At 37.0% G+C, this 16618-nt stretch overlaps 1 protein-coding gene across 17 annotated transcripts in view; it reads left to right on the top strand.

Annotated features, from left to right (window-relative positions):
• LOC308194362 (uncharacterized protein) overlaps nucleotides 1-16618 on the top strand; it is a 230823-nt gene that overhangs the window by 46326 nt on the left and 167879 nt on the right. For all 17 annotated transcript variants that reach the window (XR_013950465.1, XR_013950466.1, XR_013950467.1 and 14 more), the window contains exons 3-4: nucleotides 4078-4241; nucleotides 4335-4798. Coding sequence is in view for 4 of the 17 variants with exons in the window: in XM_080590234.1 (XP_080446360.1) it covers nucleotides 4531-4798 (268 nt within the window). In the remaining 13 variants the exon portion in view is untranslated. The remainder of the gene's footprint in view (nucleotides 1-4077; nucleotides 4242-4334; nucleotides 4799-16618) is intronic.

Genomic DNA, 16618 nt, shown 5'->3' with positions numbered 1-16618 from the left:
GTTCTGATGTAGCTAAACTTTAATAATGAAATGAATGACAGAAAACAAAGTGCATTGGGTTTCTTGTCAAGCTGGCATACAGCTTCTCTCTATTTTTTCTTCTAAGAGGAACCAGCTATAAGCCTGATTACTTATGAGTTCCTCTCTCAGCCCAATATAGTAAGAATAAAAAGTGAGTAAACAGCTGTTACGGTCATAAGAATCTAGCAATATTCTACCCTAACAGGTGGTGAAAAGGTCTGGGCATGTTTACGAAAGCTGGAGCATATCAGGGTATCAGTAGCAGCTTATAAAACAGTAGCAAAGGCAGACAAGGCATGATAATCAGCATGTCTCTACTGCATATAGTGGTAAGTCATCGCTGCTTCGTGCTGTCTTGACTGGCGTCTTAATTTTCTTCATGTAGTGGGTTTAACTTAGGTGGTTTAGAAAAATACCTGGCACCAAAAGAAATCCAAAGCTCACTGTGCTATTAGTGCATCAGATCAAGTCAGGAGTTGCAAAGTGTTTTACTTGCTGTTAACTGGAGATTTTTAGGCATGCCACATGATGCACGTGACATCTGCAACTTGACAGTGTTAGACAGCAAAAGAACAAAAGCACCCCTCATCCCAGTCCTGAAACAGATTTTTCTGATAAGTTAATTCAGCATTAAGTATTTTTTTTAATGCTATATAAAATAGACACTATTAGAGAAAAGGGAATTTTTATTATTATATCTTACTTTTTAAACACCAATCACTAATATACTGGAGCATGTACCAGAGTATCTATGTATGTATGGTCTCCAGCAAAGATTGCTGCTTCAAAGGCAGCCTTGCACCTCAGGGTATGCTGAGCTTCTTCTGTTATCATAAGGAAACCAGAAACATATCAAAATGATTGTCATTGAAGCTAGCAGGTGTCAGGGGACAGCTAAAAGAAACCTCCTACTGCTTGGAAGCCACATTGAAAATGTTTGAGTTTCAACTTATGTGCAGGCAGGTAAAGCAATGACAAATTGCCATTATTACTGTCTTGTTTCAGATAAATTTGATTAAAAAAAATCAAAGTGCTCCAACCAAATAAATACTATAGTATTAATTTGTAAATAGGTATCTATTTGTCCATAGTTGTTGCAGAAAGGATATTGAGGCAATGTGACATGAGAAAAAATGTCATGGGTGGATCTGTAGGTGATGGCATGCATTGGAATGGGTTTCATGGTTTTCACTGGGTCTTGCTCAGTTTCCCAAGGTGGTTGTTGCTTATGAGGTTGTTAGCACTGATTGGAGTGTGCTAACCAGGTGCAAGCATAGCATCCTGTTTATCTGTTAAGTTCCTGTGTTCACGTGTCCTTGCATAATATTTATGAAGTATTTCAGTGGTTTTCTACCATGTTTTGCACTGTGTTTATCTTTCTGTCACATAAACAAATATGGAAAACAGTAGGTAAAGGAAAGCGAAGGAAAGAAGGGCGATGTCCTACCGGTGGTAGTCACTTCCCATGAGAACCACCACAAGAACACCAGGATTTTGCAGGTGCAAGATCATCTGACCAACAGCTCAAGAACAACCACGTGGGATTATAAGGGTGTTTGTTGTTACTTTTGCTTTATCTGAAGAGTTAGTGTTGGTTATACTGATTTCTTCCACTTGAGAAAGCTCTAAATGATAAGTGCAGAAATTTCTCTGTCCAGTCTAACTCACAGCACTTTAGTGCTCAGTGCTGTTTGATGGTTACTGCTGTCCACTTGCACGGAAAAGCAAAGACAAGCTCTAAATCTAGAAATTTCATGTCTTTCTGTTAACTGGCCGTTTTTAAATAAATTTTTGTTTTACTGGCAAATACTCCTACCTATAGACTCTGTAGTATGTGGGAATGAAAAACTTCTGGATAATCAGTAGTTTAAGTAAGAGCAGGTAAGTAATAAATGAAACATGAATAGAGGCATCTACTCTGAGATGCTTCCAGGCTAAAAAACGGACAAAATTGCTCAGAAAGACGCAGGAGATGTCGGTGGCTTTCCGTGTGTACAGATGAATGTCAGCATCAAGTTACAGAGAAAACGTATTACTCTCCAGGAGAGTGGTTATTTAGAACAATTTTTCAAGAAGGAAGTCTGGGAGTCTTTTTAATGGGGAGCAGGAGCCTGAGCCACCCTAAGAGCAGGGCAGAGAAAGAGAATGAAGATGGAAAGTAAAAAAAGGAAACAGCAGATTGACAAAGCCAAATGGAGAAAGCAGAAAGTGACAGAAGACAACAGGACAAGAAATAGAGATGAACTTTTGATATTCTTGCAGGCTGAGGTAGGGAGTTTCAGCTTGATTTAGTAGGGGCTGATTGAATACCATTCCTTTTTCCCTCACAATGATTTTTCAAGGAATCACAGTACAAATGATTTGAAAGCAACCTGCAGTTAGTAGCGAAAAGTTTAAAGGGGGAAGGTGGGGGATGGGAGAAGAACAGAAAAGGAGAATAAGTGGGACTTTTTCTCCCCATACATAATTGTAAGCATGTCACTCAATATCAAATCAGAAGCAGCCTTCATGCTTTTCATGTGGCTGTGACAACAAGAAAACAATATTTACCCAGGGAAAGATGTTTTTCTCTTGTTTTTCTGTGTTGTTCTTAAAGTGGCAGCTTGCTGGTTAACTAAAAGAAAGCTTGGTTAAAATTATTTTGATAAACTTAAGGACCTGTACATGAAACAAGTTTGGTCATAACTACCTCTTTTGGACTCTTATAGGTGACATTTATGTTTGCACTTTGATTTTTAGATTGTGCTTTCCTTCATAATGTGCCTTCCTACCTAATGCCTTTTCAATAAGAGAGTCTCTTGAGGTGGTCTCCTCCAGACCCTTAAGATCAGGTCTGGAAGGTGGAGTGATCTTTAATATCTTCAAATTTATGTTATTTCTGCATTGATAAGGGCATTTTTGAAGAGGTAGACTCTAAATCTTTTATTAATGGTAAGTAATACATTACTATGCAAACAGTGCCATTAAATTTCCTGTGCTGTATCTTTTCTATCACCTTACTTTGGGTCTCAGTGAAATGTGAACTTGGATTGCTTCCATCTGAGTCTGGACTATTAATTATATTTATGTGATGGCTTATGCTCTTGCTCATCTTTCATATGTAACATTGCTGCTTTTGCCAGGAACACATGGGTTTGGAGTAGAGCCTGGTTTGTATTTGAACTCTGCCCCAAAACTCTGTTCCAATTGTATGTGAATGGTCTTTCATAGTTGCCCCAGCAGATTTAATGCCTTACCTGACTTTTTCTGCCATATTCAGATACAATTCTTATCCTTCTTTCCTTAGAGTCCCACCTTTATTAAAATAAGGTAAAAGTAGCTGCAAGATAGTAATTTCATTTTTAGGGCATCTCTTTCACCATAATGACCAGCAAAAATAGCTCATATAGAAGCTTGTAGAAACAAGAGCCCTCAAAAATCCATTGCAGGATGAATAAGTTGACTGCCAAAAACATTGCCAAGGAGCAACATGAAAACATCTTCCGGGATCTTGTTCTTGCAGAACAGTCTGATGCAGAGGTAAAGTCAAAATAGAAGAATAAATAAAATGCAATATCTTTGCAACAGAATGAAACCATCTGTACAGGACAAGGTCCTATATTTCTTTATAGCTGAGAAGTCTTAATAACTTTTACAGTGTCAAAGATGACATTTAAAGAAGAACAGAAAGATTATTTATTATGAAATCATAACATAAATTAATAGCAATATAATTTGCCAATGCTGTGACTTCCTATGTCTCTTTCTTCCCTGTAGCCTCCAGCCAAAATTGGAGAATTCTGAAAATTCCTTTTATTTGTCTAGATTGCACAAGAACAGTCTACTTCAATCCCTGTATCCAAAATCCCCTGTATTCCAGGCCTGAACACCTGGAAGCATTTTTGGAAAAGGGTACTGATGGAACTATCTTTTGTATGAAAGTTTTCACTCACTTCCTGCACATCCCTGGAGTAGTTTCTGTCCATGGGGAGCGATGTGGGATACTTCCTTCCTCTGAATTATCTCTTTGCAGGAGGTGGTGGTAACTTATTTCTGTCACTATCCATTAATATGCAGGCAAATGGAGAGGCAGCCTCTTGCCTGAGAGTGCAATAAAGCAGAGCCTGCAGCTTCCACAAGGCAGGACTTGAATGCTTCTGAAGAAAGTCTCCTGTTTGTGGTCAGCAGTTCACCATCATGCTGCCTGCTTCCACCACATGTATGGGTTGGATGCTATGGAGGTGAGTGGGACTGGCTGTGTAAGGCAAAGTATCCACTGATGGTGTTTCTGACTGGAAACAGCCCATGTACCAAAACTGATCTTTCCCCTGCAGCATGTGGAGAAGACTGTGGTGGAGCTGGCTGCCCCCCTGAGGCCCATGGAAGACCATGATGGAGTGGATACCCACAATGCAACCTGTGGAGGACCCTTGAAGGAAGCTGAAGCTTGTGGAGAGACCACACAGGAGTGGGCTCCTGGTGGGAGCTGTGGCTGTGTGGAGAGGAGCCCATGTACAAGCAGCCTTCCTCATGGGAATTGTGGCCTGTGGGGGACCCATGCTGGGGCAGTCTGTTTCTGAAGAACTGCACCCATGGAAAGGGCTCACGCTAGAGCAGTTTTTGAACTGTGGCTTATGGGAGGGCTCCCACACTGGAGCAGGGCATGAGTGTGAGGAAGGAGCCAGACATTATGAACTGACAATACCCACCCATTCCCCATCCACCTGCACCACTTGGGGCTGGAGAGGAGGTAGAAGAATCAAGAGTGAAGTTGGGCCTGGTAAGAAGGGAATCGAAGGTGTGTGTGTATGTTTAATAAATTGATGGTACATTAAATTAATTTTCCCAAGTTCAGTCTGTTTTGCCCATGATAGTAATTGGTAAGTCATCTCCCTGTCTTTATCTCAATCCATAAGCTTTTCAATCTTACTTTCTTACAATCTTAACCCCCTGTCATGTTGAGGAGGGGGAGTGGGAGAGTGGCTGGCTGGGCATTTGGCAGCCAGCCAAGGTCACCTCACCACAGCGTCTAGACATTTAGGTTTGTATCTTCTGGTATTTTTCTCATAGGAATACAACTGGCAAATCTTAAAGACTAGATAACCATAATTGACTATATAAACACGATTGTTAGCAAAAGCAGGCTAGGGTTTGCTGAATGCTTTTATACATATCTGTGTGTAAAAAATATGCACACTTACACATCTCACCTGCTTCAAATAAAGCAACTGAAAAAGGCTTTATTTTTTAGTAATAGTTTCACTGTGGTATCCAAACCAGATTGGTTTGCCAAAAGTTTTATGAGCATCTGAATGTTAGGAATATTAATAAAGCCTATTAAGACATAGCAATTACTAGACATTTATATATACTGCTGTAGCTTATTTCATCTTTTTAATACGACTGATGTTTGTTAACATATCTTTAGCTAAAAATAAGTCATATTTTACTCTGACAGTCCAAGAGAGTAATCATCAGGTTAAATACACGATATATTATTTTGCTACTAGTAAATGGAAGAGATTTTAAATTTGGCGTTGCTTTCCACCAAATGTCCTCTAAATGCAATATACAAAAGTTTTTTTTTCTCCCTGTATTAGCTATAGGACAAAAGTTCAGCTGATACAAATTAATAACACATATTTTTAGCTCCTGCTATAGATCTTCTGTATCAAGATGTGAGTGAACTGAAAGGACAGAAGGTAAAAGTGCAATGACAAGGATAAAGTAACATATTTTTTTTAGAGGAAAAAACCCACAACCCTGTCTCAAAATACTTAGTGGACTGTGTCATGTTACTTTCAGTATGTGGTTTCATTCTGTCTTCCATATTAATAGTGCCAAGAACAGACTCTCAGAGCACCTGGAACTGTTAGTTTTCATTAGTGTTTCTAAAAGAACAGATGAGCAAAATGTTTTCCTGTTTGCTGCAAATAAGAAACATTTCAGTACCCATCTTTGGTCAAGCTGGGTTCTGGTCCCACTCTTCCAGGTGAAGAGTCACAAGAGGGACCTCCAGATTTAACAGACTAGCTGAAATCCATACATTTTTTAACACTCTGAAGAGTGAGTTTATTACAGAAAATATTACAGAATTTATTTCTTTCTGTTTTGATTGGATTCTTATGCTGATGCTACGTAGCAACAAAAACGTTTGGTAGATCGAAAGGGGCTTCATTCTCTGATGCATTGTTTAGACTGCTGCCTCATGTATAGTGAGATGAAAAGCACAGACAGCATGGATATATCTTTAATTCTTCTCTTCTGGAGGTCTGGGCACCTTATTCAAGGCTATAGATATGCTTCACTTCAGATTCACAAGCTGGATCTCTTTGAGTGATTTCTTTCAAAACTCTTTCTTTTAGCTTGTCCCTTCCCAAAGGTGTTCTTAGTCTTCTACAATAACTTGGTAATTAGAATACTTGCCTGGGATATGGGGGAGACAAATTTAAGACTTACTTTTTTCAGAGGGGGTTCAAGTCTACATCCTCTGTCTTCTGGGAGAATACCTGAATTAATGGGCTTTTGTGGAAAATTCTAATTTGGGCCAAAAAGTTTAAGAACCTCTGACCTGTAAGAGAGGCCTGAGGGAATATCCCTTCTCTTACAACACTGACCTGGAAAGGGAATGAGGAATCCTAGTTCCAGTGTGGGACAATGAAGTCTGCATTAACTCTGCTAATGAGTTACATGATTGTGCAATCTACATGTTGTTAGTAAACTGCCATACAGTATCAGGGATTAGATATACAATATGCTGTGCCATGTCAAGTTGATCATAAGAGGGAGAGGGAAGTGCTATGCAAAGATGGGTGTTGGTGTTTTTTTTTTTTTTCACTATATAAATAGTAATTTATTTCAGCAACTGGAAAAGCTATAGTACCTTTTATATATACATATATATTTAAATTTTCCTTTAAACAGACTTTGCTTTTCCCCCAGAGAAACTGTGTCAGTATAGATGAAAACGGTACAATGCTGGGAATATTGCTCTGGCCTCATAACCTTAGCTTTTTCTGAAATCCTATACTCTGTCAGTCCCTTTTTTTTTTCTAGACTGATTTGCTAGTTTCCTTTTTATTCCTGGAACCAAAATAGCTCTTTTTAGCTTCTGTCTACTTTCAGTTTCCATTAGAGCTCTGAGACTCATTCTCCTTCCTTTGTGTCCTATGGACTGTCCTCAGGCCACCTCATCGGGTCCCATTTACAGATGGTATTGCTAAATACCACCTCTGAACTGACACCTTCTAGATCTACCCATCACATTTCACCTTTCTCTGTCAGCCTTCTTTCTGTTGCTGCTGTGCTGCTGCCAACTCAAATTCAAACTAACACACCTGTGTTTATGCTCCAGAGTCCTGCACAACCCCAGTGAAAGGTGATTTGAGTGGCATGTTCTCTCTTGCATCAGCCTCTTTTAGTGTTAAACATGCAGCCAGAACTGCCCTGAGCAATGACAATTTTTTTCATTGCTATGGAAGGACCTGCCAATTACATAGCCAAAGCTCAGCTGTGCTATGCATGACACCAGTTTAGCAAGTGGGAGTAGAACAGAGCTGAGATAGAAAAACCCTTTGCTCATGTAGCTGTGGAAAAAATTTCTGATTGCAGGGTCCTTGTGTGGAAATCAAAGTCCTGTGCTAATAAGGAAATTATTTCCGTGCAGGCACTTATTTTTTGAAGTCCATTGACACTTTCAAACAACTTATGGCTTTAATTCTTGGTCATTATATTTGGCTAGTCCTTGCAAGGGAATGATGGCAAGGCCTGCTGTTATCACTAGGTACATAGCGCTGGTGTTAATACCACAGATTAAACTGTATTGCAAGTAGTGGTAATGAAGATTGCTGTGTGCTGCATTTTTATTACAGATATTGTACCGTTGTAATGTATATATCAGTGCTTCCTGTGCCCTTCAATTGATCAAGCTATGACATATGGAACTGTTGAAGTAATTATGAATTGAGGATACAAGTACAAAGATCCTCCAAAATTGACTACATTTCTGTAATGCATAATTAAAATGTTCATGTCAGCAAATACCATTGATTGCACTTGATGGTGTATTATGCTAGTGTTGCATTGAACTGGCAGAGATACTTGCAAAAAAAATGGTTAGGTTTTTAATAGGAAGGGACTGGAAATCTATTTCCTTTTCTCACTTTGTCTCCTTACCTATAACGTGTCTTTGTACATATGGTAAGTATTGACACCTGGGACAATTCTGAAGAATATGTAATACATACAAAGAAAACAACTATTTGTAAACTCCCCTGGCTTTTTAAATGCAATCAGTCAAAAGAAAAGTGAGTCAGTTCACTGTACCTTGAATAGTGAATACCATTCTTTGCAATAGCACTTACAATTTGACTGGCAACCCCAAGCTACAAGATAGACCAAAACACAGATTGTTTATTCCGTAGAAGATGTATTCTAGATGTATCGTAGAAGATACAGTGCTTAGGACACTGTCTTCATTAAAGCCATTCTTGATTAATGTCAGTCTGTGGTCATAACCAGATTTAAGTTCTTTAACAGTATGATTGAATAAAGTTTTCTAATATACCCTGTCCAGTCTCCTCCCCTCCTGTATCTTTCCCCTTATAGGTTTACTGTTTGTTTCTCTGATTTTCTCAGTCTGAAATTTTAAGTATGATTATCTGCTTTGCTCCACAGCTGGTCCTGCTGAAATCAGCAATGAACTAATAGTCATACATTCAATATATAGAACTCTATTAATTCTGTTCTTCTTGGTTGGTAATGGTGTTCATGTGCTTTATATCCAGTAGGCAGATTTTCCTCTTGGGGTAGTGTAATTAAAGTCTAAGTTTAATTCCATATCTCTTCAGTAGAAATGGGTTTATTAGCTGCGGAAGATAAAGAGGAGTAAAACAACACTTAAAATAACTGAAGGTTATCCGCATTTGGTTGTTCAAATTAGGAAGAGGGACTGATGCTGAATTTGATTAAAACTTTTTTTTAACATTAAAAAAAAAAAAAAACTTTTTACCTAAACATTAAGGAATGCAGCAAGAGCCATTACCTTTTCAAGGTTTCATGCTGTTTTCAATACAGAGTTAAGTGAAAAGGTCTGCCTACAAGTTTTGTTGAAGAGAGGGAATGCAAGGGAAGAAAAAAAGCAGGAATGAGTGTTCCCAGTGGTTGCACCAAAATCACCTTGTTCCCTGTATTCTTTGTTACTAAAATAAACACTTACTAATCCCAATACTTAGCCTTTTGCCTTTGCTATTTAGCTCTGGGAAACCTCTTACCTACAAAGCATGATATTGCCCTTCTGATCTGATGCTAGGATAGTGGACAATTAGCTGCTGATTCAGTTGCTCCTGAATGGCAAACTGGGAGTGGCATATGCCTATTTCAAGACCATTTAACTTGATGTTCAATGTTATTTAGCCCAAACCATGACTTTTTAAAACACGTAAGACATGCTTAGAAAAGAATAAAGGAAATCTTTTTTTTATTAATTAACTCTTCTTAAGAATGTTCCTTTCTCTGACCCATGACCTTCTCAATTCCCTTTTGTGACTGTGTGATTTGTATATAGCACATGAATAGTGACTCGCAAAATAAGAGATTTTGAAAGTCTTCTGTTGGGCTTGACAAATTTATGCATGCAAAGTATGTACAATAATTTTTATGGGGATCTTTTTACACCATCCTCTGTTAGACTCCACAATCCAGACACAGCCCAGCTTCTAAGGGTACATAAGCCAAACTTCGAAGTCGCTAAATATATAGGCAGATGCTTAGTATAATTTTCAGAAGCAGCTATGATTCAGGTCAAGCTTCTTTTACCTTAATGTCATTTATGCATGAGATTTGTATTTCCCAGTTCCTTACAATTCTAAAAGGAAATAGTTGGTGCAAGGACATGAAACTCCACTCAAGGATGTATTCATGACACGTATGACTAGGCAGTGCTCTCAGACTTCCCCTGCAAGAAATAATATTACCTATTAAATATGTTGCAATATTTTCAACACCTTCTAGCAGAATGGATCAAATATATCTAGGGGACCATTACATATTAATTTTGTATAAACCAATGAAAAAAAAGAAAATGGGTGTTTAGAACAAAACATTTAGTGAGCTACTTAAAAATAACTTAGTTAAAGGCAGTATTTTGCAAAAAAAATTGAAGCAAGCCATATAAAAACAGTAAAATAATGGTTCAGAATAAAGTCGGTATGCTTTTGAACTCAGCATTTTAACTTTGAAGGTTTTTTTTTTTCATTCCCAGGACAATATTTCAGACTACCTCTTCAGAGATAGTATAAGAATTTGAATATAAATTTAGAATGTAGTTTTCTCTTTAGCAACTGGAGTTCAGATTAGCAATGGACAGAAACCATCATGAGAACAGCTCTATAGGCAATCTTTATTATAATATTTTGGGAAAATGTATGAACATAGTTCTTGTAGTTCTATCCAGATACCCAAATTGAATGGAAAAGATGTTAATAAAACCTTTTTCTCACACACACACACACAAAAATACACACCATCAGCAACTTTAACGGGATTTAGTAAAAAATCCAGGAGAATTTCCATTCCTGGATGAAAAATTACTGATTAAACAGTTACTCCAAGTATCATAAGTGGATTAAACAAATATGAAAGGTAGAAATCTCATTAGCACAGAATGAAAAGATAACTGGTCCAGTTACAAAAAATATGATATTGTTATTTCACATTCCTGTTGTAATAAAAGTAGACCATTAGTAGTATAGATATAACACACAATTTCCATCACTACTATAGATTATATATAAGAAAAATATACCGATGTCGATCAGAAATCCTGACAGCAGCAGTGACCAGTGCCAGGCTGGGGCTGAGGAAACATGGGAAAGATCTTAGTACGTCATGGGTACGAAACTACCATGCTCTGGGGATTAGTTTGGGATAGGAAAAACAATCAGTGTGGTCCCAAAGGATCCTCTACTGTGAACAGATATATCTTAATGGGAGACAAGAAGAGAGGACCCATCACACTGTCTTAAACCTGTGGGAATACAAGCAAAACTTCCAGGGAATTAATTCTTGACTAGTTTGATAGAAGCTCATAATCAGAAACATCCCAGAATAACACATTATATTTCTATCAAAGCATTTGCAAAATGGTGCGAATCTGACAGTGCAGATAACAACACCTATGTCTCTGGGTATGCTTATTCTGTTGTGATGAGAACAGGGTTGATAAAGTGGCTTTTTTTTTTTTTTAATCTCTCCTCCAAGTTGTAAATGAATGCAAGATCAATGGTACCATTACTGGTCTTTTTTCTGCATCAGTGTATTTCTGACAATGTGCACTATAAGCATAAGAGGATGATTTGACCTCCTTATTGTAGTGGGATGTGGCAATTATTTTTTTTTATTGAAATTTCAATTAGCTTTTCTGTTCTTATAATGTTTTACCTAAATCCTCTTTTAAGTTCCTACTGAGGTTACCAGAAAAGATCATCTAAGCATGACTGTGTTAAAAGGTAGAGGTAAAGAAAACAAATTATTTCTATTGTGTACAAAATTGAGGTCACTTTAGGTTAACTGAATTGGATTCCTTGAAGAGATGAAGACTTTCTACATCATGAAGAATCATTCAGAGAATTCTAATTGAAAAAAGAAAGACACCAGCCTCTTATAGAGAAGAAAAAGATACTGAGATTAGTACAACTGAGTAGGAAAACCTGAAATAGATTTTACAGACTTTTGCCTTTATGACCCTTATAAAAGGAGAATTGTCAAATGAAAAACAATGGAGAAAACCCTGCAGATTACAAGTTTATATTAAACTGTCTAGCAATCTGAGTTCACAGTTTGGACCAAATAAAGAACAAAGGAATTTAGGTCTTACAATTAGAATTCTTCCGCATCTGAAATACTTAAATGCTATTAGAAATTCTAATAAAGAAAAACCTCCATTTGCATTTGACACCAAATTAAAAAAAAATGTTTTTCACAGAGAGAATTAGAAATTTCATTTGGCATTGACTATTAGTGCTAAGGTTAAACTGATTTTTTTCCCCTTGGAAAACTTATTTTTGTTTGTAAACGGGTATTTTTAAAACACTTTTTTTCCAGTCTTTAGCTTGCATGATACAGAAGATGTTTTAATGAGTAGTGAAGCTATTTTGAGTGTATATATATACATATATATATATGTTAAATACAGGGACTCTGAAGTTCATTAGCCCTTGTATAAGTGCTAAACCAACTATGTTCAAAAATATAACTATATTGCAGGGTCCTCTGTTTTCTGTGAAAATGCATGCCATTTGCCAAGCCTGTTCTCTTGGATGTGAATGCATTCAATTAAGAGAAGTTCATAAATTACATACTACTCAGTTCTAATATGAAGTAAGTCATTCTTGCTGATCCAGCTAAGAAGCCAATGAGCCCATTTTCACAATGATAATGCCAATATAACTCATAGGGCATTTAACTCTGTCCAAGAAAAGAAGAATAGATGGGTTCCTGTGCATGTGTATGTTGCAGGAAAGTGTTTATCAGCTATTGCAGTAGTATTGGGTCCCTTTCATGAAGTGTATGGGAAAGAAGAAAAGAGTAATGGCCTGTTTCATACTGAAAGGAGGCTTTTAAAAGACATGACAGGATGAAATTATTGTAAGCTTAGGGATTTGTTATATCCTCTGATTTGCAATGACACCAGAGATTGGCTGAAATTCTCAGTGGATTTAAATTAACGCAAGTCTTCTGAATTCAGGGGCATTATGCCCGCTGTACATGTGGTCATTTGGTACCTCTTGTATTTTCAGTCCGGTATAACAATGCTGCACGATGGATAAGACTTGGCAACACATTTTGAAACAAAAATCTGTACCTTCAGAAAAGGCATGGTTTCCTGAGTTCTTCTGTAGCCTATAGGGAGAGAGGAAAAAATGAGAAAAATGTTAACTACCTCCACCTGTAATCAAAGAGGGTTGCCATAGAGATGGTGCCTCATTTTTTGTGTTAATGGGGGTCAGACTACTGACTATTTCCCAGTTACCTCTTTTTTTTTTTTCTGTATCACAGATCTACTCCTTTAAACTTTACTTATGCACAGTTGGCAATTTTAGTCCATTTTTACTCTTTTTGTCTTTAATTTTCTGAAAGAAAACATCTTAAAGCACATCAGTGTTACAGCTGTACATTCGTACATGAACAGTTCAGGAAAATGAATGATAAGTCTTTCAAAATAACATTGTATGCGTGCATTTTTTTCACCTATCCTCACGTAGCTGAATGTACTTAAACTCCATGATTACCCAATGAAAAAAGACTGATACAAAGACAGAAAGTTTCCTCTGTTCCTGTTCTCCTTCAAGCATGTGTCTTAAATTCACTGTTTAAAACTTGTCTTTAAAGGGAAGGGAAGATAAAGGATGTTTCCTTCTGGGACTGTGGTGGAATAGCATGCAGAAGGAGGGCCTAGACTGCTAACTGCTCACCATAAAATTATGCTTATGTTCAGCGTACCCAAGAATTTTGCTCTCAAAATTTTAACCATTTAATTTTCTGAGATAAGATTGTTGCTATTCTTAGTATTTTAAGAAAGTAAATATTAAATTCCTTATTTTATGGTGGCAGTTTTTTCTCCCTTTTTTGGGGAACAAAAGTGAACGCAATTTTTCTTAAAAACTGAAAAAATGCATTTCTCTCACACATTGCTCTCATAGTATTTCAACACAGTAAAACAGGCCATCACCCAAAGATTAGATAACATGCAAAGGAGTACATCACTCAGGGTGTTGCCAGGTCTACAGATAAAGTGGTGATATAAAAAAAAGCACTATGTGACAAAAATTTTTGTAACTTGAAATATTTTCCCTATGTTTTCAAAATACAAATTAAAGTACAGTAAGTAAAACAATGGTAGTAAGGTGTTAATTAAGTATATTCTTCATACTTTTCTTTTGATTGGATTCTCCCTGAGACATGCAGGGAAGTTACCTAGAACACGCATACTGGAAAAATAAGATGCCTTTTTAACTAAATCTTAGGCTTACTGGGGAAGCCATAGGTCCTGCCTATGTCTATCAAGTAAAGTCTATCAGATACATACTTGGCTGCTTTGAGATTCATTTACCAAAATGTTTCCTGTTTATTTTTGTGTGAAACACCTAGTTAAATCTGAAGGTCATTCCTGTTTACAGGGATCAATAAACTCTATAACTGAATGTGGCCAATTTTCAGTTGAATCTGTTTCTAGCTAGCAATACTGCATCTTTTCTCATTTGTTGGCTTGATAAATTAAGAGAATTAGGGCTGGTGAACAGCCTGAAACAGAACTCACTGGAATGAACAGGAATCTCCCCATTGACTTCAGTGATCTTTGAATGTATCTAAGATTACTTTCGAATGGAAACGCTGTGTTTCAGCAAAGAAAATCACCTAGCATGGAGTGAAATTTATGGACCACAAATAAGACTATGACACTTTCAACGTGTTAAGAGAGACTGCATAATAATGTAAGAGTACTGAAAGGTCAACAAAATCAACATCCACAAAGAAATGACTAGAATCTAAGCCCAGGAAATCTGTGAGCATTTAGGGGAAGATGGAATTGCTGCTGTGGGTTACATCTTGGAGAAGTTTTCAGATGCAGTCAGGGTGTACATATCTTGGACAAAATACACCATTTGTTTGAAGAAATATGTCATAGGAGAAGTGGATAATGTTACAGTGGAAAAAATGAATAAACAATGATCATAAAAGTAAATAGAACTTCTGTTCATTCTAAATAAACAAACAAAAGAGCTGTATAAACCATTGAGATACCAGAAACCAAAAGCAGGAGGGAAAGAAAACCTATAGATAATAAAGGACAGGAAGCTTAAACTCAGGCCTTACTGAGATTAAACTACTAGTATTTCTGTTATGACCTTCTTTTTTAGCTTAAATGTATGATATTCTCTGAATATTTTCTGTTGTTAGCTCATCAGAGTGAACACAAACTTTATTTTGAATCTTTCTCCAAAATGCTTCCCCCCCGCCTGCCCCCTCCTCACGTTTCACATTTCCTGAGGAGAGCAGCTATACTGGATTTAGCATTCAGTTCTTTAAAAGACACAGTGAAACTATGGTTTCCTGTGGTGTCTATCAACTGTTTTCTGAGGAAAACATGTATTGCAGATGTTTTTTTTTAAACAAAAACCTATGGTTGTTTTGCTAGGATAGGCTTAGCCATCTTCTTCAGCTAGTCCATTGGATTTGGGGAAATATCTTAGGGATTGCACCCATGTGCAGGTCAAGCAGGACAAATTCCAGGCCTTTGCAAATCACTGAAATTATTCAGATGTATGTTGTTTTTCATTCTTTGAAATTAGCTCATTTTATGGATGCTCCCCAGTGCTCCTACATTATGTGTCCCGTTTTCCAAGTCTCCTCTCATGCCCCCCAAAAAGCATGCATGAAGATCTGTAGTGAAACTGTTTTCTGTCTGCTTTTCACCTCAGGTTGTATTTTTATTGCTTTAAAATCCTGAAATGAGGCTTCTGCAGAAGAACTCTCTCAAAAGATGGGGTTTTGTCAAAAATGTTCAACTGGCTTTGTAATCTGATTAGATTTATGTGTATACATAGAAGGAGAGTGAGAGAGAGACAGATGAAGTTTCTGACATCTATTGAGAAAGACAATTCTTTTTCACCAGAATAAAACTAACCCCAAGAGGACAGGACAGCAGAGATGATATGTTAGCGACACTCTGTATTAAAGACGCTGTTGGTTGTTAAAGTCACTGAACTCTTCAGATGTTTAAAATATTTAGTCTGAGACAAAATATAAGCCATCATCTTTATGCTGCCCACAATGCAAATAAGAACCAGGACTTCCATAGGTCATACTAGGGTTTTGAGATTGTTGCTACCAAGGCAAAGAGACATCATCAAGAAAGAATACCAGCCTTCTTGCCCATCATTATCTGATTCCTCCAGATTTTGATTATTATGCATTTTATATTACCAAAGGTTAAAGTAAATATTACAGCAACATTAAAAGATTCAGGTTTCTCTTTTATCAGTAGCAGTTTTTCCTGTCCTTGATTATCAGTTACATTTAAAATGTTTCAAAGAGCATTGTGCTATTACTGCTGAAGAACTGCTGTTGTGTTAATCTCCGTTCCCCAAGAAAGCAGAAAACAGAAGAATAAGTCATTAGCAGGTGCCTACTTTTAAGAAGAGGCATGCTGTCCTTTCTAATTAATGTATCTGTATCAGAAAAAAAAAAGAGAGATTTTTAAAGCAACCTAAATAGCTTTAACCCCAAAACATGAAAGAAAACCTCAGCTAAACCATTTTAACTCTTTTTATCAAGCAGTGTGGTACAAAGATTTCAAATACAAGCAGCTGTATATCAGGATAAAAAAATCCTCTTCACTGCAGTTTGCATCCCTCTTTCTCAAAATCGTATGGAAAAAAATATCATTGTTCTCTTTGCTGCTCTAGAAGTGCGAGAGCTTTTGTGTCTATATGTTAGCTTCTAAGTACACCGCAACGAACCTCCTCTTCGTAAAATATCCTGGGATTTAGCTGCTAAAAAAAAAAAAAAAAAAAGGATAGCAAATAACACTATCTGTTTAGTTAATTTTTATGTAGTG

Source organism: Anser brachyrhynchus (genome assembly GCF_964034855.1).
Source record: "Anser brachyrhynchus genome assembly, chromosome: 4".
Classification (NCBI taxonomy): domain Eukaryota; kingdom Metazoa; phylum Chordata; class Aves; order Anseriformes; family Anatidae; genus Anser; species Anser brachyrhynchus.
This window is presented reverse-complemented; position numbering and strand designations above follow the sequence as displayed.